At 29.6% G+C, this 27,914-nt stretch overlaps 1 protein-coding gene across 4 annotated transcripts; it reads right to left on the reverse strand.

Annotated features, from left to right (window-relative positions):
* Positions 1 to 690: 690 nt before the first annotated feature.
* LOC111305664 (tobamovirus multiplication protein 1-like) lies at positions 691 to 13,930 on the reverse strand. 4 transcript variants are annotated; one of them, XM_089750300.1, is made up of 13 exons: positions 13,466 to 13,914; positions 12,391 to 12,441; positions 11,276 to 11,315; positions 9,920 to 10,006; positions 9,761 to 9,812; positions 8,634 to 8,811; positions 8,455 to 8,550; positions 7,504 to 7,564; positions 4,829 to 4,893; positions 4,586 to 4,660; positions 4,397 to 4,472; positions 3,676 to 3,842; positions 691 to 1,109 (listed from the first exon to the last, which is right to left on the reverse strand). In XM_089750300.1, exons 1-13 carry the CDS (start codon positions 13,553 to 13,555, stop codon positions 1,086 to 1,088), a joined length of 1,062 nt encoding a protein of 353 aa, XP_089606426.1. In that variant the 5' UTR covers positions 13,556 to 13,914; the 3' UTR covers positions 691 to 1,085. The 4 variants fall into 4 exon arrangements, with proteins under 4 accessions (XP_089606426.1, XP_022759121.1, XP_089606428.1 ...); XM_022903386.2 differs by having other exon boundaries at positions 11,282 to 11,315; positions 13,466 to 13,898; XM_089750301.1 differs by lacking the exon at positions 691 to 1,109 and adding an exon at positions 1,120 to 3,339 and having other exon boundaries at positions 13,466 to 13,930.
* Between the last annotated feature and the right edge of the window lie 13,984 nt (positions 13,931 to 27,914).

The following is a 27,914-nucleotide window of genomic DNA, read 5'->3' on the forward strand; positions in this document are numbered from 1 at the left end:
ACAAAAAAATAATCTTGCAGCTAAGTTTAATTTATAATATAGATAAACAATTTCGTTTAATAACTAAAAATTTCTTGATCCAATGATTAAATAAATTGTTATTAGATTTAATAATTTGTATATTTATATTTTATAAAATATAAAAATTTATATATTTATATTATATTTTATATAAAAATTATATATCACAATTAACATAAAAATATAAAAATATATATTTTTTATTATGTTAAACTTATACATAATTACTATTAAAATTTTAAATCATATTTTTTTTATTTTTATTTTTTATATTATATTCATATCGTGTTTTATGTCGTATATTTCCATATCTAATTGTAGCATGTTGTGAAGTTCTGAAGTTCTGGAGTCCAAACAACCCGAATCCTCATCCCTAGTATTAAAAAAAAAAATCTCACACCATATTGAAAGACGTTCAAAATGAAATCTCAAATTGCTTAGGTGCTCACTTGGAGACTTTTCCTAAATCAGAATGAACATCTAAATGATCTTCCTATGATCTGCAAACACCAAAATTTCATTTTCTTTTCTGAATATAATTCTTCTGTCTTCTATAAAACACTTAAATACTATTCCTTAATCACAAATCACAATCAAGTCTTTACCTTTTGGTTTTATTATCTCAAATCCCTTCCCTTTGTCCTACTTTCTTGACACCAAAAACCAAAATAGAATCAAATCAAATATTTCTTGCTTAATTGTCTCAAACAAGATCTTGAAAGATCTGTTAATGCATTGACAGCCAAAAACTCAAATAAATTGTTGAAGCATATGTTTAACTGCTTCTAACAAAACCTCAGGATGTATTAAAAATATAATGTTCAAGAATCAGAGCTCCTACAAGGAAAAGCAAATCTATTTTATCACTATAACAGTCCTGTAGCATCTATATACATTCATCTGATGTCAAAACTGTCGATGTTAACCATCAGCGTCATTTGAATTTTAATGCACCAATTAGTTCTGCCAGTCACGAGTGCTGCATAGCAACATTCCATCAAAATTCCCACTTGGAGCCAGCAGAGAAAACATGTGATCTATTTACATGCTTAAATTGGACTTGCTTAGATTGGACTTGCTCTCGACACCTGCAATTTAAAGCAAAACCCCATTTTTTGTTTCTCACCCATCATGTAACATCAAGAAAAACAAAAGCAGAAAAGGCATATGAAAGTAACAATCATCATATAGCAGATAAATGCAAAGCTTGCTGCTACATGTTTATACCAGTTTCTACCAAATGTGGGGAAAGATGTCTATACTGGATTGATCAGAAGCTCAATAGTAATCTCATAGTTCCGGTAGCTTATTATCAAATTCAAATATTTGAAATTTTATGATAATCTCGGACCAGTACTTTTAGGCAATGAAATTAACCAAGCGAGCGTCAAAGTCTAAACCACTGTATATATATATATATATATTGTACAAAAGAGGCTGCAGCCAGAAAATAAGGGAATGAATTGTAAATGCTGATATTTGAATCCAAGATCTACTAGATGCCGCCTCTTAAAATTGGCTACATGAGTCAACTGGATGCCACCATATTAAGTAGTAGGATATTAGCACCAAGTGAGTTTAAATATAGATATTAGCACCATATTAAGTAGTAGGATATTAGCACCGTATCATGCCTACTCTTCCTTCCCATATGGTAAACTGGTAAATAGTCCAGAGTTAGAAAATGCAATTTGAGGCAACTCCTCCAAGAATAATGCTACTAAGTAGTAAGTAAAGGTTTGAAGAGCAGGTTCAAGCTGGATGTCACGGTCCACGCGTTCCTTATTCTGAAACCACACATCCATGCGGCACCAAGACTACTCATAGTCGAGGTCAGCCTTCCGTGAGTCCATTTTTCCTTGGACAGCTCAATTTCAATCCTTCAAGCCGAATACATAGGAGCCTTTTCTTTGGCTTTGACCCTGTAGGGTTACTCATTCTGAACTCTATAGGGAGGAACCCAACTCCCGTCACTCATCAGCCCACGATTCTCAAAGTGGGCCCGAGCACCCATCTCTGTCCGCAGGGCTTAAGGTCTCAAGCACCGACTCTCGAATATCCGTGGGGACGCAGCCCCGTTTCTTATGATATTATTACTTCTTGACATGGTGAGAACCCAACACCATGCCCACCCGTATCGTACACGAACTCTCGTATCAAGTTTACGCAAGCACAACACTTATGCTAGTCAGCAGCCAACTCGGAGCCTCTAGGCTCATCTCATCCCATGGGACTCAATTCTTAGGGCTTAGGCCCTTAGCTTCAATGTAAACTGCCCGCATGCATGATTGACACCCAACATCATGCTAGTCCCGCGAAGGGGACTTGGGTGGGCAGCCCCAGCTGCAGCACCACCTCTACCGATTGGGTCTAGCAACGTGCCTGCCTGCTAGCTCGCACATCCCTCAGGCTCGATGGCGTCCCTCCTACACAAACACCATCTCATGATCTTTCTGGCTTAGGGAGGGGAAACCGAGGGCATAGCGAACTCTGCCGCGTAACCCCATGGCTCAACACAAAGGCGCCATATGAGGCCCGCCGGCCCCAACCGTCCCCGGGTTTACCATGACCCGAGGAAACATTGTGCCACATTGGTGACCCTCCGATGCCCGCCCACCTAGACACCACTAGTGCCTAGGAGTAGCTCACTTCAAACTAACCAGGCCCCTGCCTACCCGTTAGCCAAAGGGGTGGTGGATAGCTGAAACCAGTCATCCTCCTATAAAGAGCGTAAGAGATTTTCCTAGTCTCCTACCAGTAACCATAAAATTGTTTGAAATTGGGACACTTTTCTCTCCAGCCATCTTAGGGCCTTTCTCCGGCTAACTCCGGGTCCCATAACCTTCCTCTTGGTCACCATTATTCCTTGATTCTACTCGTTGCTCTACCAACCCACTCGAAGGTGCCCGCACATGGCTTCGACCGACAGTACCTGACTGGCTAGCTGGTCCCAGGGCACCGGCGCATTGCCTCACACTTACCTGCATATCTTGGGATTTAGGGCTCAGACTATCCATGCACAATATCCCCAACATATTCCCATGCTCAGAATGCTCGCACGCTGCTTCCACTGATGGCCCCCGCTAGAGTACTTGGCTCGAGGGTGCTTAACCATTGTCCCGAACTTACCCGCGTATCTTGCGGTCTAGAGCTCCCACTGCCCGCACAACATATTAGTAACGTGTTCCAATGCTCCAAATGCACGCCCGCATCTCTTGGAACCACTTTCCCGCCAGCTAGGTCTCGATGGATGCTCAGCTCAGGGTCAGTCATGGCAGGACCAAGGCACACCAAGGCCTGACCATGACACTAGACTAGCTGGAGATAAAGGAAACTTTTGAGCTCCAATACACTAGGGCTACTAAACAACCATAGCAGCAATGCTATAAGGTGGAGAACAGATAAATGGTATCTCCTAAACTTTAAAGCATGACAAAAGCCAATTGGCTGAATATAAACTTAATATCTTGGACTTGTTTCTGGCCAAAGAGACGGTACACATTAGAGCTGTCATTTCAACCATACTTATGCAATCAGGCATACATTGTTCCTCCTAAAGTTCTCAGCAATTAAGTTCTCTTGAAAATTCAACATAGCTTAAGTTTTTTGCTAGCATATTATGCGGTTAGGGCAAATGCCAATAGATTTAGATACCTGATTTTTTGAACTTGTAGCAGTAGCCCCGTATTGAGGATGATGCATTCCTGCTGCTCCATAACTGATAAAAGTTATTGCTCTAGGCTGCACTTGCCTATTAGTTGTAGATGGGGCTGGCAGCTCTCTCATGAACCATAATACAAAAGCGAAGGGGACTGATGAACCTGTCAATAGACCTCAAAAATTAACTTAATACATTTGAAAGAAACGTATCTCCTTAAAAAGATGCAAAAAATATAAGAAGGAAATAAAATTTTGCACCTCAGTAATAGAAAACATAACTCCATATTTTAGGGACGGAGTGGGGATAGGGAAGGGGAGATAACATTTTATGATTCAAAATGAAAAGTGATTTGAACAGTTTAAAGTGATTATTATAGTATTCATTAAATAATTAATTCAAAATGTAAAAAATTTAGTACATAAATTATATTTAGTTCACTTAAAGCAAAGAGACACAACCACAAAGAATAAATTTTTTTATTCGTCTGCGTAATTATATGAGATACTTGTTTGACACCTGATAAAGGGAAGCTTGGAGAATTTAAAGCAAGTTATCATAACAATAGGGTTAAATCATTTGACACCTGATTTAGCTTTAAAATATATTTAGGTGAATAAAACTGCAGAGTCCAGACTGAAGCCTAAAATGATGAAGGACAAAAAATCACGATCAAGACCATATTATAACCCCGTCTTCAAAAGATTGAAGGAATACCTATCACATAGTGCAAAATGAGAAGAACCAGTGCTTTTACACCATTTATCTTCTTGAGATTCCAATGATGAAAAAGCTGCCAACAGAAGGGAAAAAAGTAACCCCGTAAGAAAGAACCCATGCTTAGTTCAGGAAAACAACAAAAACATCTTAACAACATGGAAAGGTCTTAAGTTATCAAGTACTTACAGGAATATCTGTAAGAAGAGCTATCAAAGAACTTGATATGAAACACAAGACGGAGACAACTGCTAAACCAACCACCTGCAAAATATGACAAACTTCTAAAACTTTTTGAAATTATTTAACACAAAGTTTTCAATAATGTGCTTTTAGCATATCTAAGCATTAAGAAATCAAGACAATGTTTCACCCCAGAAAAATAGATACAAAACCAATGTGCTACATAAAGAATTGGTAGCAAGTGCAAACCTTCCACATTTCTGATGAAGCTTTCTCAGACCGTACTCTCCTCAATTTAGAAAATAGAAGGAAACCTGAAAAACAATTAAAGAAAAAAGTTCAAGAAAGAGTCAACCTAAATAGGTGAACACACATAGTTAAAACCCCACCAAACAAATCAAAAGAAGTAACATAAAGAATTGTTTTACAATTTTGATGCAACAATTGAAACCTTGACTCATTATTCTTTGTTAGGTAATCCATTTATCAATTTATGCTTTATGTTATGAATTTCAGATTTTTCTTTTCAGGAGAACAATTGCCGTTCCTGCAATTCAATGTGACTTGACTAGGGTACATTATATTCCCTTGTCAAGTTTGATTATTACAGGAGTTTTTATGAGTTCTGTTATATTTTCTTGGTGTTTGTTATATTCTTGCTTTTTAGATTGTTTCTAATAAAGAATCATAGTTCTGATGGGTTAATATCATAAAAGCTTTTTCCAAATATCGATATAACTTTCATATTGCAGTACGCTTATGCTTGATGAGATTTTTTAGTATTTCAGTCATTTGAGGTATGGATGCAAGGGAATAATTTCCGCACTCTTTCTCTTTTATGCCTGTTTTCTTCTTCCTCTTTTTTTTTTTTTTTTGTTTTTATTTTTTCTGCATCCACATTAAATCATCTTCATAGTGCTGAAAGAAACCTCAAACCTTTTGGATTTTTTAAGTCTTCTTATTCAATTCTAAACACTATCTATTCTATTGACTCCTTCAATCACCCTCAATCCACATACTTTCATCCTTTCCACCAAACTCCACTCCAGCCACAGCTAGAAACTCCAGTAACCCTAGCTTCAAGCTACTCCTTCCCTCTTAAATCACCCCTAATCTTGCATCTATCCATAGCCATAAACCCAAAGTTTTCTACCAATTCATTTACCCTAAGCCTCCATAAACTTTATATTTACCCTAAGCCTCCAACTTTGTCACATGTAAAGTTTGCTTCCTCCAATAGAAACATGCAAAGCATCGTTGCAACCCATGCATATAGTGTTGGGAATATTGACTCAAATCCCAAAAATTTTTATAAGAGATTTGTTTGAGATTTTTTCAGAATTGGCTAGATATTGCTTATGGACAAGAAGACTTGGAAAGCAAGAATTCTAAGAATAAAGGGATTAGGCTTATAAATAGTGAGTCTTAATAGGATTATGTATAAGAGAAAGATGTAATGAGGGTTGTAGAATTTTAAGAGATTGTGTGTGCAGACACCCTATGAAACTGGAGAGTGAGTTCTCAAGAATGTAAATGTTTGGTTTGGGTTTGATACATGACCAAGCAAGAGAGCTCATAGATTGGACTAAAATTGATTTGTATTTGTTGAGTGTTTGTTTAGGTTTGGGGTTGATTTGCTTATATATTTGTAATTCTCTACAACTAGTAGATCTTTTTTCTCATATGTGGATGTAGGTAAGTTGAGTGCTAAACTATGTTAAATTGTTGTATCTTATATAATTGATCTTTTGTTCAATTTCACTTTCGCTTGCTTATATGTTTAATTGAGGGCTTTGGCCTATATGAAATATAAGACACATACATAGCAGCGGAAACATGGGTCCCAAAACAACTCTACCTTTGGGTAGTGCAAGCTTAAACAAGTCCTTTTTTGTGGTGATGAAACATTTTTTTAATTGCATTTCATATTGAGAGTTAAAACCCAAACCAAAACAAAGTTAAGCAATTTATATTTTTAAGGATGTTGTAGGATGAACTCAAAAGTTATTTTACAGCTTTGACCCCCCCTCCCCACACCTCTTAAACATGACTTGGGACACTCAGAATCACCAAAGGAGAAAAATAAAGCATAATAAAATAAAAAATATTCACATTGATACCTTTTAGGTATGTCTTTATACTGAAGCATGCATGTGTTTCTTTGTTATATTAGACTCTTGGCCATTACTTACTCGTGTATTATCTATATGGCTATTTTTTTTGCCCAATCTCTAATATGACTTTATTAGTGAATTAAAACTATTATTGAAACCTCATCTAGTACTTATAATTTTAGGTTTACCAGTTCATGACCACGTACTGGTCTCAAAGTTTCTTTGACAAGAAGTCTAGAGTTCGAAAGGTAGTCGCCTATATTCTATTAAAGACTAAATTTCAACAGAAGGCATGTGGTGGCCCTGTACTTTGTCCATGCTTTTAGCCCAATGGACTTGCACTTGAGAGGGCATATTAGTAAATAAAAACTTTTCTTGAACCCTTACCTAATAGCTTAAACTTTTAGGTTGACTAGTTCTTGATAAACTTCAAGACTAAAAACTATTAATATTTATGCAAACTAGAAGTAAATTTCAATTTCTGAAAATATTTTAATTAGCATTGAACAGTATATTTAAGCTCTTGATCTAGAAATTATATTCATGCATTCGGTTTGGATAAGTTCAATATTTAAGAACTCATGGCTCTAAGAATTCTGAAGACTCATAGTCATTGCCAAGAATAGTTATTTAAAATAGGTACACTATATTCCATCTTATTCTACTAGAATGACTCAAAGGTAAAAGTTCTCAAAAACATTATGTAGCTTATGCACTATTTCCCATATCCAAGGGGGAAAGATAACAAAAGCAGAAAAGCTTGACACCAGGCATAACATTAACAAAATAACAAAAGAAGTCATTTCTCACCATAGCAACCGAAAGCTCCACCTATTATAAGTACTGTTGTGGCAGAAAAATCTATATATACCTGCACAAGAATTGCAGTTATGAACCGATAACTACTAGTCACACTGAAAATATAAAAATGTTTCTTTTCCTGAATATAGAATTTAATTATGATGAATCATAATAATTAGATCTTTCTACATTCACAATTTCAGTCTTGAGAGAACACCATTTGCTAACTGAAAGCATCAAGTTAAATGCACACATTAAAAAAAGGTTAAAATTGGATATCTAGGTTGACATCTATTAGCATATGGAAGATCCAATAAAGATAATCCAATATACAAATTGAAGGAACCATAAATACTTCTCCCAAGAAACAGCAAGTTAAGGTGTCAGTTATAACTTGGAAGTTAACAGTATAGCCCTTTAAATAAGCTTAACCTGAATTGATGCCGGTTGGCTCAACCACAGCTGGAAAGAGTTGCAACAAGGTGATTCACAGACAAGCATTGGGTAACGCATCATGACAATTTACAATTATATTACCCATATTGAATTAGAAAATACTTTTGAAAAGAAAAAAAAAACCACTAAAAACACAATAAACATTTTGAAGACAGCCGGTCAATCAAATTTAGTAAAATATAGCATAAGATACCACATGGCTTGTCAAACAAACTATTGTAGCAATAAGAGCTGAATGCTAAAATCCACTAGGAAACCTTTTTATCATAATGTTGCATTTTGATAACCTTCTGAAATAAAATAATAATATGAGGTTTCTTCCATTTCATTAAAGATTTAAGACCTTATTGTTTGGTCAAACATCAAAATCTAGCAAGACATTAAGTTGTACAGTAAACAACTTCCAAAAAAATCAAATGTAAAGGACTTAATATGAAAAAATATCAAGGGATATTTTAATGTTATAATCACCATATCAGAGTTAGTGAGTAATATGATCCATACCCGAGCAATTACTAAAGAATCACTAGGATTCTTCCCTGCACTAGTCCAGATTATTGCAGCCAAGGAGATCATTAAGATGAAATTTAGCATAATGACCTAGTGGAAAAAGGAAAAGAAAAATAAAATAAATCCATTGATGATAAAATTGCATCTTAAATAGAAACTATACGTACTCATACCACAATAACAAATTTTTGTCTGCTATCAACATGAATGCCTTGGAATGAGCAACATTTCCAACGACTATCTGTGTTTGACAAGCCTGCCTTGTTCTTTGAACTTTCCAGCAAAACCTGCTGACTACCATTTTCTTCATCACCATCCTCTTCATCATTTGCCTGATGGCAAAGGTCGACCCTATAAAATCATTGCCCATAAAAAGCATATATGTACTTTTGAAATAACAATACACTAGTTCCTGGCAAAATGTCTCGTACGCAAAAAACAATTACTAGCAGATCCTTCATAAACTCTTTTGAAGATAAACAGAAATATGATTTGTATCACATGACTGACAATACCATGGTATTTCCCAATTTCTCATGTAAACTGAACATGAGAGCATATTGAAAATATACTATTGATTTGAATTAGACATCTAGTGCCTGACTTTGGTTCTATGTTGAACACTAGCAACCTACAGGACATATAAAGTTATATTTACCAATTAATATTTATTTTATTATTAGATTTCAACCACCATTAACAATTGAAAAAACTACTTAAAGTCATGGAGGTCCAATAATCTGCATAGGATCAGCTTATGTGGCATTCGGGAAAGGATATGTGAAACGAACTAGTGAAGTGTGAGACAATGTAAGACAGAGAGAAGGAATTTGCAGAAGTGCTGACACAGAAATATATTGTGATTAGTCAAGTGATTTACCTAAAAAATTTTCTCCTTGTCCATTCGGGGATAAACAATTATAGTTTTGAGGTAGGAATGTACCACACAAACTACTGCTAGACAACATTGTCCCTTGTCTACTGATAAGTAGCATCACCTCAACATAGAAGGACATAGTTTTAACTACCACAATTGAAAGCATGGCTTACAATTTGAGATCAGGGGAGTGTTGGATATTGACCTGATTACTATTATAGGGTACGTAAGATAGGAACTGTACAATGTTCAAGTAGGCACGACCTTATCTTATTTTTAACAGACACTTATAATAGAAGAAACTCTAATGGATCATCAAAACATTAAAAGATAAAAACCCTTTAAGCATATATTATTCAGAATTAAATGTTGAAAGACAAGTTAACTGAAAAAAAAAAATTGTTAAAACATGGTCAGACTTACCAGAAAGATAGGAGAAGAAGAAATGCAGCCAAAAACAGAATCTTGGGGAAGGCTGCAGTGACATTTTCACCATTAAACTACAGACATATCTCATTAAGAAGGCTCTAGAAACAAGTACTAAAGGTAAATATAAGTTGTTGTCACTCAAGAGAAACATACCCATGAGAACAAAGCCACACACATTAGACCAGCAAAGCCACCTTTGGCATGTGGCAACAACCATGCACAAAAAATAAATGAAATAACCTGTCAGAAGAGAAAACAAAACCAAAGACAATCATCTGATACTGAAAATATTCAGACACTATTGCGCATTTTATATTTTTGTTTTTCAGCATCAAGGAATTGGTTTAGGATTTCTTTAAACCACTTTGAAGGTAACAAGTTCCTCAAGAATGGTTTCCGCATAAAAGCAAAGCATAAAGTCCTTTTCACAGGATTGAAGAGATAGAGGCAGAATAATTGTTATTAATTCAGGAAAATAAAGGGGGAGAGGGAGAGAGAGAGAGAGAGAGATGATTTTACATTCACAATGCTGCTTATTCAAACTTAGAAAGGTTCAAGTGTTAATGCATGAAAGTAACAAGAAAGAATTAAAGAGGAGGATCAGACGACATTGCAGAAGAACATAAAAAGCAGGTATACTCAGTATTGAACATTTAGGTCAGAAAGTATCAGAAGAGTCTCCTTTGGTATGGACAAGGGATAGGATAGAAATCAAGCGTATAGATAAGTTAGAAAATGCATGATAATGAAGATGACAATGGCACATAGGGAATGGGAGAACCACTTGAGTTTCTAGTGAGAAGTGTTAGATTATGAGCAATCGAGCAGAAAATGTCCTTGATTGAGTGATGTAGAATATGTGTATTACTAGTGATGAGCTTCCAGCCCTGAAAGGCTGACATACCATGCCTCAACAATTGAATGATAGCACATGGTTGGACAGAGAGAAACATGACAAAGATTTAAGTTGGCTGTAATGAGGCCTGCCGCCAATGAAAGAATGATATATGCAGAAGATAAAAAAAGAAGGCATAAAGAGAATCTTGAGAAATTGTTTGGAAGGCTGAGGATGAAAGATTGTTATTTTGTGAAAAGATGAAGAAGGCATTGTGTGGATCTTGGAGCTTGGAACTTGAGAAATTTTTAGGTTGGCCAACAAAGATTAGCTTGATGAATCCAGGCTGGAGACCACCAAATCAGATATATCTAAACAACCCAATAATTGGAATTACAAAATACGCTAGCACATATTAAGGATTAAACTTATCCATAACAATCATCCTGTAAATTCATGTTCTTCATCTCACAAAATATATCAATTGATAAGTGGCTTCTACTTCAAGAAAAAGTACTACTTGATGTTGTGGCTTCAGAACCATGAATGAAACATCATTTCTGAAATACTAGAATATCTATTCCAATTAGATCCATGCTACTTTTGATTTAATTAATAAGATAACAGAAAACCCTTGCTGTATAGACCGCAGCTTGTTAAGATCTTTGTCTTACTCTTACCACAACTAGAAGAGCCTATCAAGAGATGAAGAACCTGCAGTCAGTATTTGCTCCATCAGTATAGTTTCTTTGGGGGGAAAAAAAAGAGAGAGAGAAAGATGAACAGTATTGAATTTTTTTTTTTTAAAAAGAAAGGTATTATAGATCATTAATATACAGGAAAAGAATCATAAATGTAGTAGTCAAAGTACATGCCTTGCTTTTACAGAGCAATTACAGATCAGAAGATGTGAAAATTGAGCAATACATTATATTGAAAACAAAAATGTGTAATATCATAAAATGAATGGGAAGTTCCAGTTTCTATCATACATATAGGAGACTAGCAAAAGAAACAAGTTGATGCAAATGAGAATAAAGAGATTAAGAGAAGAAACATTTCTAATTCATAGAATGACAAGGCGAAGTGATCACTGAATCCAATATCACAACAGGTAACAATGCTCTGGCTTATGTGAAGTAATAACATTGTTCCTTTCATCAGTTGACTTAATTGAAGAGAACTCAAAGTACAAAATTGTTACCAACATGATGTCAGGGAACCCTTTTTTCTTGTTTTGATTTTTTTTTTTTTTTGGAGTGCCAAGCTTTTTCTTTATCTGCTTCTCCTTTTTTGACATAAAGGCAATATCAAGGAAGCCATATTCACATATGGAGGATATTATTACCAAAAGGGATCAGATTTTTATTTTCATTATATACATGGTTTCCAAATTTCTTATTTCTTATCAGCAGAAACATTTTAGAATTTCATTCTAAATCAATCAAATTCTACCTTTCATCTGAGTGGCATTTGACACTACAGGGTACTTTGATTAACATCAATTGTATCTTTGTACTTCTATTATGAGTTTTGGTCTAATTATTTACCAAGGACTATGCTCCACCAAAAATCAATATCAAAGAAGTGTCATGAAAAACTATGACATCACATACATTTACAGAATCCACATTCTTGCACCCCAAATATCTATGAGTTCCTCCCATGTACTCCAGATAGTGGAAACCCAAATTTTATTAGCCAAGAGGCACAAATGAAGCCCACATGCACATGCCAACACTGAAGAAACCACAACAGACTAGGGAAACATTTAGCAGATTCCACTTACTTTCTGACGTGTCCACCCAACTTGTTGATTCTGCAGGTGAATCCTAAAGAGCTGGTTAATAAAAGAGCTACAATATGTCAGAAAAGAACATTTCTGATGTACATAACTAAGAAAATCAAACTAAAAATATGGAATTGAGTACATAATTATTTATTGAGATAGTTCTAGTTTTATAATTTTTTAAGGTATGTAACATAAGTTTAATAGTTTATGGCAAATGCAGTTATTTATCAAAACTTTAAATTTTATAATTTTAGATACGATTCTTTTAAATTCTATAAAGGTAGTACCTGAAAAGCATGTATATGCCCCATGCTTCAACCAGAAGTTTATAACCATTGCGGCATAAGACTTTCAGGTACTAATTTTCTATGTTACTCGGACACAGTGGTTCGTGTTGGACACCTGAATGTGTCCAAAAGGAACTTTCTATTTTTTTCTATGTTTTTCCACATATTTAGAGGGTCAGACCTCCATAACCTTGTCCATCGGATATGTATGGGACATAATTACTTCAAGATATGAAGAGTTGGAGCAATATAGCTAATATTTATTTTGGCTCACTTTTCACCTTTTGCATTCGAAACCATTGCTTCGAACCCAACAATAGCTTGGATTTCAGATATTTTAACAGAAAAAAGAGCCAAAAGCTTCACTAATACAAAACCCCTTTTTAAAGAAAAGAAGCAACATAATATGCTCAATAGAATATATTAGGAAGGAGGCCCACTCTAGCAATTTTGTCCTCTCTCCCTATTCTTCCAAAAAAATATAATGGACCAGAAGTAGCCATTCAATTTGTCCAGAAGCTGAAATGTACTGAAAACAAATTCAGAATCAATTTTTTTAACTAAGATTTTCAAGTACTGCCTGTACGAATCTACACGTTTATAAGGTTTTCTAGCATTTTCTCAGTAACCAAGCAAGACCCAAATTCCCAAATAGCAAACATCACAAAACTCCCTGTCAAGAGAAAAATAAAAACCCAAATAACCTAATTATGCCAACACAGAAACCAAATGCATTAGCACAAGAAAACATAAACATTAAAAGCGAAAGGGTGCAGAAAACAGACCTGAAAGAAGGCAATAAACGCAAGAAGCGCATCAAGGCAAGCCAAAGCAATATTTACAAAGAGAAAGTTGAGAGGATAGCACTTAACCATTGCTTCGATACAAGAACGATTTTCCTTTCTTTTCTTTTTGTTTTCTTCGCCAAAAAAAAAAGAAGTTAGAATGGAGAATATGTGGGAAAGTGAAATCAAAATAACTCTGTGTCTCTTTCTGTCACTTTGGAAGTATGGCCTTTAAACATACACTGTAACAGACAACGAGAGCAGAGAGCTTTGTTTTTGTTTTTAACTGTGTACTGTTGTGTTTTTTGTCGTGTTTCAGTGTTTGGCATTTGGCCTTGGGGGTTTTATGTTAGTGGCAGTGAAGAAATTATAACACACGGTGACGATGACATGTACGGACAATTTAGGACAAGAGATACACTACTATTGTACTCTTATCGGGTCTGGTAAGTCTGATTTTCAATTTTTGACTGTTGATTTGCCTATTCACATATGTGAGAAAAATAATCGAAAATCGATTTTAAATTATAATATTTGATTAGATTTATATCAATTTTGTTTATTTATTTTAGATTAAATTTAAATGTTAAATATATATGTTAAGTTTGATTAAATTTTGAATGAAAAAAATTAAATTAAATCAAATTATATATTTTTTAATTTATATATATTTTAATTTTTTTAAATAAAAATAATAATTTATATTAAAATTTTTTAAATATATTAAAATAATATATAAAAATTAAAAAACTAAAAATTAATAAAAGGTATCAAACCAAATTAATAAAATTTGATTTGATTCAATTTTAATCAAATAAAAAATTAATTCAAATTTGAATCAAATTTTAAAATTTTATAATATTATATAAAATTCAAAAATATCAAATCAAATTTGATTTAAACTAAATTGATATCCTCCCTAATCTCGTCACTTTTCTTCTCTTATTATGCATCTAACACATTCGTAATTGCAATCCAATTTTTGCTGACAAAAATATTTTTGAAATGACTCATTTAATTAATTTCACGAAATTATTTTTAAATCCTGTCGGACACAATCATTTGAAAACATAGGAATATGCGTTTTCGATTGGCTTCAAAAGCGGATAAATATGTATTTTGGCTTTCACATGTAATGGGTATGTAAATTTGTTAGTGTTTAAAATCAAATAATTATAATTTTTTATTAAATTCAAATATAACGTTTCCAGCATTCAAATACAAAATCGAATTGAAAATTTACAATATTTAAAATCAAAAAGAGAAAAGAGAAAAGTAACTAAAAATATGGTTCAAAGGATCAATGGTCTCTTAAACTTACAAAATCAATGAATTTTTTAGGGTTTTAGATTTGATTTAGTTACTCTTGAAACGCGCAAGAAAACTAGAGCTGAAAGCCAAAATAATGTATTCTTCTTTATCTTAAAATAATTGTGTCTTATTGATTTTTATGGTCAAAGTAATTTATTTTTACTTTACTTTTTGAAATATAATATTATATTAAAATTTTAAAAAAATATGTTTAAAAATTTTTGAAATTTAAAGTTTACGAATCTTATTTTAAAAATTTTTTTATTTTATTAAAAATAATGATCAATGTTAAATTAATTTAACAAAAAAATTAATAAAAAACAATTATTTTTGAAACAGAGACAGTAACATTAATTTGGCTGTGTTAAGCAATTTTAGAAAATAAAAAGAATTTAAAAATTAATTATGTACAGCATGTGGTCATAACAGCAAATTATATGCTCTACATAGAATTTTCCTTTCATAAAAAAAAAAAAGAATTTTCCTCATATGAAATTGGCTTCGGGGTATTAATATAATTTCACACATTTTCATTGGATTTGGAACGGTCCGGTGAGCATGAAAAGAATCAAAATGCATAAAAAAACAGATTCTAAACCTGTGGTGTGATATACTTGGACGCGGCGCCCCTTGAAAATACAAGGGACCTTTCAGAACCAACGATACGCCTCGTCCTCCTCCTCAATTCAGCTACTGCCACTGGTGAGTTTGTGATGGTCACTACAACATTTCTGGGGGCCAAGACTTTGCTGGGACACACCCGATTGAAATTTAATAAATCCACCACAAAATAATTGAAAAAAAAAACGTGTAATATACGATGTTTACCAAATAACCATAAGAAGAAGTTGTTGGTTTTCCCATGATTCCAGAGTTTCTTCTTGCTGTCCTTTTCCTTTTCCACGGAGGCGTGGTCCCTCCTACTGCTTCATCAGCATGCATGGAAATTGACTCTTGCGGTCTCAAATACAGTCTAATTATTTTTTTATCTCTAAAAAAATCTTAATCTTCACGAGTATATATGCTAGCTGTCCATTAGATATTCAAAGAAATTTGATTTGATCAAAGCAAAGACGGATAATTGAAAATTAAGCAAAATTTTACACGTACCCAAGTCGCAAAATAAAGATAAGAGCTTTTTCTTCTAGTAATTTGCTTCTCATGCACAAGGCCACTTTTAGTTTGTTCCTTTCATTATCTTCTCACTTCTATAATATCGTTCTTATAAATTACAACTTCCAACAAAAATTTGATTAACCCTTCGAGCTCACTAAAAGCCATTAGCATCCTTAAGTACTATAGTGAAGTTTACAACAGTTTGCCATTTGTTAGCATAACAGAAATATTAATTGTGACAAGACGTGTTTATGTTGTCGTGATTGAGGGGTCTATTTCGACTGGCGCCAACTCTTTGAAATTACTATTTATTAATAAAATATATTTTATTTAAATTTAATTTAAAAACTATAATTATTAATATAATTTTTTTTTAATATTTATAATTCAATAAATCACTTTTATTCAGACTTGATATGTTGGATTTTGAATAAAAAATTTTCAAAAATCAATTTAATTTGGCCTAGCCCAATTTATTGATAACGTTAATTATGATCATATATTTATAATTAATCTTATATAAATATATAAAAATTAAATATCATGTTTGATATATAAAATTATGATATGATAAAATAATATTATGAATAAGATTAAATTAAATAATATTATTTTCTCTTATATTTAATATGTACAAGAATTAAAATAAAATAATTTATTTATTAGTCAAAATTATTTTTCTTCAAAATTTATAAATTTAAATTATTAATATAATTTTTAAGAGTATACAAAAACATATAAATTTAATTCTATGGATTAAAAATAATCTCATACTTTTTCAAAGGATAGAATTGTTCTATTAGCATAGAATATCTTATTCTTTCAATAATTCAATAACTTTATTTAAGTACATAATAAATATGTGATAGATGATTATGTATTCTAAATAAATATGTGATAGATGATTATGTATTGTGTCTTTTAACTAATCCTACATGCCAAACGTAGCTAAAAGCTCTAACCAAAAAGAAAAAAATATGATGTAGATAATCTATATTTCTAACATGTGAACAATTTAAAAAATTGAAATGTGTTTAGAATTAATTATGCATTTCAAATTTAAAATTTAGAATTTAATAATAAAATAAATTTGATTTTAAATATCTTCTTTTCATTATTATAAAACACATTCAATGATTCTTATTAATAAATAAAGAAAGAATCTTATTTATTTTTAATGACTACTTAGACTAAAATAAATTAAGAACCAAATCAAGATTAATAGTATTTAAATTGAGAGTCAAGATTAATAGTATTTAAATTGAGAGTAACTTATGCTTTACAACAATATATTCAATGTGCTTGAGAGAAATGAAAAGAGAGTCCTCAATTTGGGTCAAATTTTATATTCATCCTTAAACTTTAAAAAAATTTTATTGAGTTCTCAGTTGTCCAAACGTACATCAATGTAGTCCTTTTGTTTGTTGGATTGTCTAAATTGACAAAAAATCTAACGTGACATGACATATAACCTTATAAAATTTTATTACATAGAATTTTTTAATGTGCATTAAGCAAATTATAAAAGACAAAAGACAATTATGAAAACACCAACTAAAAAAAACAAATGTTGTCAAAATCTTTTGTAATTAAAACATGTAAAATTAAAATAGAAAAAACCCTAAATATTCAAAATCTCTTACAAAAAAATGTTTCGGGTTTTGAAGAGAAAAGGAAACCCATTTTTTGGGTGTTGAAGAAAAAAAGAAAGAGAGTTTAAAAAAGATGAGCTAGGGGTTGAAATGGAGGTACTAAAGGTTGAAAAGAGCAATTAAGGGTTAAAAAGGAAGAACTAGGGCTTGAAAGGAAGGAGTCAGGGGTTAACTATTTGTCATTGTGGTCAACAAGCTCGAATTAAGACGTCATGAACTAACACTAACTCAAGTCATAGGTTTTTTTATTGTAACAACTATGGGATAAGAGCAAAGATTTTTTTTTTCATTAATTGAATTATGAGTTTTATAGATAGAGTAGGGTTTTGACAACACAATAAATGTTATGTGGATTTTGAATATGGGTTTAGAACATGTGAACACAATTATTGATTTTAAATTTTGTAGATATTTAAGAACACAATAAATTAGTGGTATTATTTTGAATATGGGTAGCAAATAGCAACAATGGGTAACAAATTAGTGTTTTTATAATTTTTATTTCTTTAATTTAGTGTGTTTTTATTCTTTTAATTTGGTGATGATTTTTTAAATTTGATGATTTTTTAAATTTGTAGCAACTTAGTACATGTGGATTTTTTTAATGGTGTGATCTTCTAATAGATGAACACAATAAGGCAATCATTTTAGGTTTATTAAAGAGGCTGCGAAGAATGGAATACCAAAATCAAATCCTTTCAGAGAATGCAAACAACAACAATTGCAATCGTAAGAATAGAAATTAGAAGTAGATTGTAATGTGTTTGCTTATTGTTATTTTATGTTGTTGTTGGAAAGAAAATGAACAAAATTTAGTTTAGTGTTTAAGGTAATTGGCTTGTAATATGTAAGCTGTCAATTTTATGTAATATGATTATATTTCTAAACTTCTAGATTTTGTGTAATATGATTATTTTTGTGTATTAATGCAAGTTTGTTATAATTATAGTCATTGTCTATGAAAATAAAAGCACCATAAAATACAAAGTTTTAAAATTGAGTCATAAATTTGTGTTCATAGTAGGATAAATGAAATGATCGTAACATTTTCATTTACAACAAAAATAAAACACAAATTATGAAATTTTATACAAAACAAAACACAAGTAAATAGCAATTTGTAACACGTTTGTTATATTTCACCAAGTAAATAGCATATGTAGACCCTTAACTTTGGGCCAAATTTTATTTTGGTCCCTAAACTTTAAAAAGTTCTAATCAAGTTCTTAATTGCCTAAACATGCACCAATGTAATTCTTTCGTCTACTGGATCATCTAAATTAACAAAAAATCCCAAGTTGCATGATAGATAACCTTTAAAAATTTAAATACGTAAAATTTTAAAGTTGACTTAAATATATGTAATTAAGATATGTGAAATTAAAAACAAAAGAAACCTCAATCAATACTCTGTTATAACTTGATTTTTTTTTTACTCATTTCTTCCTTTCTTTTTTTTGGTCTTTTTTTCTTCAAACAGACAAGAAATAGCCAACCACTTAGAAGGGTTGCATATTGCCCTCCCACTACCTGCAACAAAAGTTAGAGTTCAGTAATAGCTTTACCTTTGTCGAATAAAATGCAAGGGATTAGATTCAATACTACTAAGGTTAATCTAGCCTTTCTCTAGTCAAGATTTTGGTGACCTTTCTTTTCCATCTTCTCTTTTGTTCCCTCTAAAACTAAGAAGAAAAAAGCAAAAGGAAATTGAGAGAAAAATTGATGAAACTATTTTCATTTATTTTAGATCTAGTTGATGGTTTAATGGTATTGGTTGATATTTAAAATGGCAAAGGTAGCTTTTACGTTCTTATTTTGTGGTGTCTTGTATGGGAATTTTATAAGCTCTTCTTATTACCCAATAAAAATAGAGTTTCTTGCTATATATGATTATAGAAAACTTGGGTAATTTATCTTTGTTTTTATATTAAAAAAATGAATCCTATGAAAATTTTGGAGTTATTTTGATTTACAATTCTTTTTATTAGTAAATGCATACATGAGCAATGGATTGATACGAATTTGTGCTAAATGCTTTCATGAATTAATACATGTATTGAGTTAGTTTACGTACATTCAATTAGTTATTAAGAAGCAAATCTTTGTTAAGTTATTTTAATATTCTGTCATTGATTGTGTTATGTTTTAATTTAGGATTTATTTTGTTTTTAATTTCATATTTTTTAATTACACATGAAGTCAACTTTAAAATTCCAAGTACTAAAACTTTTAAAGATTACGTGTCATGTTAAGTGGGATTTTCCATTAATTTAGATGGTCTAGCAGAAGGAAAGACTACATTGGTACACGTTTGGGCAATTGAGGATTTGATTAAAATTTTTTAAAGTTTAGGGATCAAAATAGAATTTAACCCAAAGTTTAGGGATCACAGATGCTATTTACTCTATTTCACCTGGTTAGCAAATACCATACATATAAATTCATATTTCATTTCTAATAGCAACAAAATATAAGTTTTGTACACTTTAATGCTAGTAAGTTCATATTTTAAACTAGCTGCATTGAAATTTACCAATAAAATCAAACACAATGTTCTAACTATTACTAAAATTTGCCTGCAAAATCAAACACAATATTCTAACAAAAAATATTGTATGGACATAATATATGAAGTAAACTTTCTACACTGATTTTGGCCTAAATTATGAAGTCATTCAAACAAAACAAGCTTCATTCACCATGTAAATTTCTAACAAAAAGATATGAAGTCAGTCAAACAATAGTCATTTTTTCATGGGATTTCTATTATAGACACCATTCTGCTTGGCCACAAGCTTCTAATTAGCATATTTAAATAAGGTTTTCGTATACCTTAATGCAACTTCCCTCTTTTTCTGTTGATGGTTTGATGGTAGAAGTATCGGTATATTTACTATCCTTGAACTATATGAAAGAAATGTTAAACCCTAAATTGCATATAAAAACAAAAATTACAAATGAGTTTAATCTTGTAGTAATCCTAAAGCCAACCAAAACCCAAATTTATTATTTACTTACTTCATTGGAAGCTGGAGTAGGAGTAGGATTGAACATTGCACTTTGTGTATCACTTTGTAAATCTTATGTACCTAATGGTGGATTGTTATGATATGTTATCTTACTTAAACCCTTAAAATATAACAAACCATAATGATTAGTCAACATTAATATATATATAGCTAAGACATTAAAATCAATATCAATATAAATATAAATACTTACATCAGGCATCCATCTAAGTGTTACATCATGCAATGAAACTAACTCTTCTTGCTGCTGGATAAATGTGCTTTGTTGTTTGGATTCGGGTATTCCTTGCTATTTGACAGAGAAAGAAAATTGAAAATAAATAGTATCAATTTAAGATTATTTGAAAAACAATAATATTTACATAAAAAAACACAATTGTTATTATTAACTACATTTGATTATAGCTCTGGAATGTTCTTACAATACTTTTTATTGTGACCTTTTTGTCCATATTTTGAATATGACATTGTTACTTTTGTTTTCTTAACTTTAGCATTTGAAGTCCTTATTTTATCAAGTTATTTTCTTCTCTTGGTCTTAGGTCTGCCAAATCATTTTATTTACAACTCTAAATAAATCAACTTTGGCTTGTAGTCAGATGGAGGCCAATGTTCTTACCCTTGATTAAATTGATAGTTTTTTTGTAAATCTTCATTTGTTTATCAACAGTGTAATATTTATGCACATAATCTTCAGCTTACTTCTTGTTTAACAAGATTGTAAAAATTACATATGGGTAAGGAATACCTGATAACTCTCATTTCTTATAACTACATGATTGTTTATTTAAGTCAATTATGTATTGGTCTATCAAGTTTTTTATTTCAAATGTTCTCTGTATAGATGGTTGTGGCTAGTACCTTCTAGATAATTCTCTGTTTTTATCATGTTTCTTCTAGATCTTTGGACAAATCAATTCAAAATACTTGTCCACAACATTCCTTTTCACATAAAATCTATTCATCAGTTTACATATAATTGTTTTGCACATAGTCAAAATTAGCTTGTCTTTAGTATCCAAAATGCATTTATTGAAACAATAATACATGTTGTTAAGTAGAATATCACATTTAAGAATTGTGCTAAAATGAAATCTCGATCATTCCTATGCTAGCTTTTTTAAAAGTCAAAACATATGCTTCTGGATACTTATATTTTAGTTTATCCATGATTATATTGGATTATGGTATGTGGCTTGCCCTTGTTGCAGCCCGTAGAGCATCATTTAAAGCCTTCGCTCTTTAATCATCATTTTAGAAGTTGTTATATAAATACCTCATACAACATCTATGCTCTAATTCTGGGAATAACCTTTTAAATGAAACTTTCAAACCCTACGTTAAAAAAAATTGATTAGATGATATTTGATTTATTACATAACATGATAAATAAATAGAGTAAATAGCACTTGTGGACCCTAAACTTTGGGATAAATTATATTTTGGTCCTTAAACTTTAGTGACAATAGGTACTATTTACTCTAATAAATATATAACTTAAATCAGAAGCATATAATTTCCCTTTTGTTTTTCAAACATCCAAGTACAATTATATTTATTTTTCATCTTCAAATCCTCTATCAATCTTTCAATTAACCAAGTCCGTGTTTTAATATTTTTAATTTCTACCGTAACATATGCAATAAGGTAAATGCAATCATTAGCATCAATTCCTACAATAGCAAGCGGTTGTTCTTTGTACTTTCTTTTTAAATGATAGTCATCAACACTAATTATTGGCCTACAATAATCAACTACAGTAACACATGCTTTCAGAAAAACATACATTCTTTGGAAGAGACCACCATCTAACTTATACAGAACAGTAGATCTTTGGTTAGTTCTTCTAATTTATTATGCATAGCTTATTATATTGGAATATTGTTTCAAGTAAGTCCCACTAAGTTTTTTCGAAATCAACTATTTTACCCATCATAATTTCACCTTAGGCACAATAAACACATAGTCTTTATGCACTTGCCTCTCAAATAAAGGCAAAGAATAATTTGGATTAGCAAGGAAACATTCTATATACCGATTTGCCAACTTTCTATAATCCATATTCCTATTAGCAATACTCTTGCAACAAGAATGCTTGAACTTGTAAGTTCTAATATGAAAAGTAGGATTCCTTGGTTCATGCCTAAATTTCTTACCATATAATATCCATTCACACCCTTCTTTGCATACAACCCTAAGTCTTAGTTTGCCTTTTTTCTTAAAACTAATGTTTACCTTATCCTTGATGCTAGCATTCTTTATAGCATCTTTGAACTATTTCTTATCCCTGAACAATATTTTAACATAGAATATAAGGTCATCAATGTCAATGTTTTAAAATTTAGCCCATGACTTCCTATCACCATCATCATCGGATCTATCAATACTATAAAAATCATTATCAAAATTTACTTCTAATTCTTTTATCTTTTCATGACCACTTTCTCCATCACTTTTAATGTTAGGATCCATATAATTTTTAAAATTCACATCACCTTCATCCTAATCTAATTCATACTCACTATCCTTATAGTCAAAGTCCTCACTTATTGTTCTGTTTTCAGTAAATACATTTTCATAAACTTTTTCTACATTAGGCACTTTTGCCTTAGTACTAGGCCTCTTTGTATTTAACTTAACATAAACCCTAGACTGTTGGTAAACAACAATGTTTTTACTTGGAGGCATATGTTCACACACATCAACATTAATGGTAATTTCTACTAATCTATGCTATCTATAAGGCATTTTCCAAAAATAAATATTAAATCCAATATGCCCTACCATTTCTACCATGCTATGAAGTTCAAACAAAGACATTTTATCTACCTTACACAAGTAAAAAAAGCTATTTGTCTTTTTACATATTGATTACCTAAAAAGTAGCCCCCAATGATGCAAAGCTATAATGAACTAAGGAGAATAATCATCTACCATGTATAAAAAATAAAAAAAAATTATAAAAAGATATAACACAATTAAGGACATAGCAGACAAATGGTTTTCATGTAAAGTGCATATAAGGTCAATTAATGTTACATTAGGGTCAATTAGTCTTCATGTAAACTTAACATGGCAGACAAATGATTTTCATGTAAAATGTATGTTATTTGCTTTGTCAATTAGTGTTGCTTGCAAGGCATGCAAAAAAAAAAAATCTAAATCTAAAATGAAAAACCCTAAATCTAAATTGGGCTCATAAAAAAGCAAAATAATCCTTAAAATATTCAACATGAAAAAACTAAAATTTTCAAGTTAGAAAACATAAACTTTAAACTAATTTCTAAATCAAAACAAGAATAATAAACAACCAAAATCATAAATAATGCAAAACTAACAAAAATCATAAATAAACAAGCAAAAAACCTAACCATAAACAATGTCACTGTCATCCTCTCTTTACCTCCAACCCATGATATCCCCTTTTTAAAACTCCAAAACCACGTGATCCCTCTTTGTTCAATCTTTTCATTGTTAAGTGGTCTTTCTTGTTCAATCTTTCTTTTTACAGTTTTAGAGAATCTTTTCACTTCATAAGGTCCCCTGTTTCTTATTGAACTTTTTCTCTTTCACACATTTTAAGATATTCTTTTCTCTTTCACAACTTAACGATCAACTTAGTATTTTCTTTTTTAGTTTTATTGTGTTTTTATGTAGTCTAAGGTTTTTATTTTTTTTAGTCTTTTGTTTTTTGTATTTTATGATTTGTTTTTTAGTGGACATAAAAAATTCCATGTAATAAAACTTTATAAAGTTATATGTCATACCATGTTAGATTTTTCATCAATTTAGACGGTCTAACAAATAGATGGGCTACATTGATACATGTTTGGGCAATTAAGGACTCAATTAAAAAATTTTAAAGAGTAGGGACCAATATAGAATATGACCTAAGGTTTACGAACCATGGATGTTATTTACTCATATAAAAAATTGACATATGTTTAGAATTCATTTTACATTTCAAATTTAGAATTTAAAATTTAAAAATAAAATAAATTTAATTTCAAGTATCTTATTTTCATTATTATGAAATATATTCAATGATTCTTATTAATACATAAATAAAGAATGTTATTTATTTTTAATGACTAATTAAGCAAAATAAATTTAGAACCAAATCAAGAGTAACAGTATTTAAATTGAAAGTAATTTATATTTGATAATTAGAATATATTCAATGTGCTTTAGAGAAATAAAAAGAAAATTTTTTAAATTAATATAATAATGATAAATAAAATTACTTTCATTTGACATACTAAAATTAATTTTAATTGATTTGATCATATATTAATAATTCTAAAATCAATATATTAAATATATAAACATATGTATAGCTTAAAATGAGAAGCCAACATGTTCTATTTTTAAAAAAATGGAAAATATTTTTTAATAAATATAATTAAAGAGTTGAATATTTATAATTGAAAAAAAAAAGACATAAAATTATTTTATATATTAATAATGGCAATCAAAGTTGTAATACCTTTCATATGAAATTAACGAAAGTGATTTAAGGTAATTGAATTATTTTTTAAATTAAAAATGAATCAACTAAAATAAAATACAATTATTAAAGGAAATAAAATATTTTTTAAGATCATCCACAAATCAATAATATAGACCATTAGAATTTTTAGAAAATATGAATTTTAAAAAAACTTTAAAATGTTTTTAAAAATTAAATAATTTCAAAAATCTAAAACATTTTAAAAATTAAAAAAATTTCGAAAATTAAAAATTAAAAGGTTAAAAATTTAATAATAATACAAAAAATTTTAAAAATATATAAAAAATTAAAATTGTAAGATTCAAAAAAATGAAAAAAATTTTGAATTTTAAAAAAAATTTTAAATTTTAAAAAAAATTTTAAATTTTATAAAAATTTTTATATTTTTTAATTTAAAATTTTTTAAGTTTTTGTGAACTTTTTTTGAATTTTTAGAAATTTTTATTTTTGTTAAAATTTGCATTTTTTGAAAATTTTCATTTTTTAAAAATTTCAGATTTTAAAAAAATTTTTAAGTTTCCTTTTTTAAAATTTTTAGAATGTTTTAAACTTTTTAGAGTTTTTTTAAAATTTTTAGAAACTTTTATAATTTTTTAAAAAGTTTTTTGAATTTTCTAATTTTTTTGAATTTTTAAGAATTTTCTAAAACTTTTTTAAAAGTTTCACAACTTAAAAAAATTAGAATTTTAAAAAAAATTTAAAGTCTTTATAATTTTTAAAAAAATTTTAAACTTGTTGAAATTTTTAAAAGTTTTTGAATTTTTCAAAATTTTTTTAAAATTTTTTAAAAATTTTTTTAACATTGACATATAATTGATGATGTGACACTTATTAGATTTTTTGACACATGTTAGTTTTTTTGGATATGTTCATGTCACGTCAGTAAGTTCACTGACAGTATTAGTCTTAAGTATCAAAGTAAATGATGAAGTGAAAGTTGGAGTATCAAATCGACAATTTTATTTATTTAGGTACCAAATTAACAGAAAACATATACTTTAAGTGCCATTTTTATATTTAACCCTTTCTTCTTCTTTTTTTTCAAGGACTTTGTCTTTTATATATTTATATAAAAAAATACTATAAATTTAAATTTAAATTATTATTAGAAAACCAAATTTAAATTTTATATATTGCCTTTCTAATATTACAATTATATATTAAATTAAAGACTTTTTAGCATGTGAGAAAATATTTTGAATTACTTCCAATTACTTAATCCATATAAAAAACATATTTTAAAAACTTATTACCTATCAATTATTTAATATTCTAAAAAAAGTTTATAATATTTGAAAACTATATAATCATTAAAATAATTAATATAATGTTACAAAATAATTTATTAACTTCATTACTTTATTAATTTATTAATATATAAGATATAATCTAAAAATCACTAGCAATAGCGTAAATTATTGGTAGAATACTAAACTCTTAATTTCATGATCAGGGTTCAAACTCTGGTAATGTCAAATTTTAAGAAAATATAATCTAAAAATATCTATTAAAATACATGTACATTGAAATAGGAAAATGTAGTCAATGAACAAGTATAAACTTTCTAACAAAATTTTTGAAACTGATTATTTAATGGTTATTTTACATATATATAAATATGTTGATTGCAATCAAATTATTAGGTTTTTTAACATATAAAATTTAAAAATAAAAAATAATTTAAACATATATTTCTTAGATTATAAAATTTTTTAATGTTTTTTGTTTGATAAATTTGTAAAAAATTAAAATAACTTATTTTAAGATAAGTGATTATGTAATTGAGAAACACTATTATTACGCTTGAAAATGTGAATTTAAGAAAGTGAATTTGGATTTTATTTGCTATATAAATTGTTAGAATAAAATGTATGTACTATGTACAAATTAATAAAATTCAATATAATTATTGATTTAATTTGACAAATATAAAAAGATAAACTTCTTCAAACTCACTATTAAATAGACATTCAACAAATCCTTAAATTTGAAAAATAATCAAAAAGTAATGTTTTTATTTATTCATGTGCTTTATCATACATTTTCATTAATTTTAAAATCCAAATAACTTCTTTTAAATTTAAGTTAATAAACACAATCTATACGTTGTTGGAAAAATAAAAATAAAATATGCTTTCCAATTTCAAAAACAATTATGTTAAGAAGATTTTTTTTATACTTTAATTTCAAATTAAAATAACTAGAACATATAAATTTAAAATTTAAAAGAAAGATAATATTTTTGGAGACTTAATTAATTAAAATATTTTTATAAAAAAATAAAAACGTATGTGATATATTTAAAGTAACCTCTTTCAATTGAAAATCATGTTGACATCTGTCCATAATTAATTGATAGACATCGTTTTTTTTTTTTCAAAAAAAAAAAAAGATAATAGGAAGTTAGGAACAATAAAGCTTTGACTTCTTTTTAACCTTTTGGTATTTGTCAGTAAACTTTAAAAAAATTATTTTGTGAGCTTTATCACAATAAAAGTCTTTTTTTATCCTTTTTTGTACTTAAAGCAATAAAAGTCTTTCTGGATTTTTTTTTCAATCATTATAGCAATAAAACTCCTCTTTTCTTCTTCTCGAAACTCAAAATTTATGGTATGTGTTTCATTTCCCTTCTTTAGCCTTTAAATTTATTCTTTATAAATAGTAAAAAGTTTCAGATGCTGATAAAAAATTTTAAATATTTTTTGTTTTAGTTTTGCTTATATTTAACAGGACGGGATGGGTTATAAACCAAAAAAGTAACGGTATAGAGAGATGTATTATCGACCAAACAAATAACAACTTCATAGTGTTTTCGAGTTATTTTAACGGCA

The sequence above is a fragment of the Durio zibethinus genome, chromosome 21, assembly GCF_047325235.1.
Source record: "Durio zibethinus cultivar Kanyao isolate XHJ-2024 chromosome 21, ASM4732523v1, whole genome shotgun sequence".
Taxonomy (NCBI): domain Eukaryota; kingdom Viridiplantae; phylum Streptophyta; class Magnoliopsida; order Malvales; family Malvaceae; genus Durio; species Durio zibethinus.

What these genes read in the sequence shown, in the direction of transcription:
- LOC111305664 (XM_089750300.1), bottom strand. Translation starts at nt 13,555, where the DNA reads ATGGTTAAGTGCTATCCTCTCAACTTTCTCTTTGTAAATATTGCTTTG. An exon ending in TTGGGTGGACACGTCAGAAA is followed by an intron (nt 11,316 to 12,390) that starts GTAAGTGGAATC and finishes TACTGACTGCAG; the next exon opens with GTTCTTCATCTCTTGATAGG. An exon ending in CTCTTCTAGTTGTGGTAAGA is followed by an intron (nt 10,007 to 11,275) that starts GTAAGACAAAGA and finishes CTCTTCTGACAG; the next exon opens with GTTATTTCATTTATTTTTTG.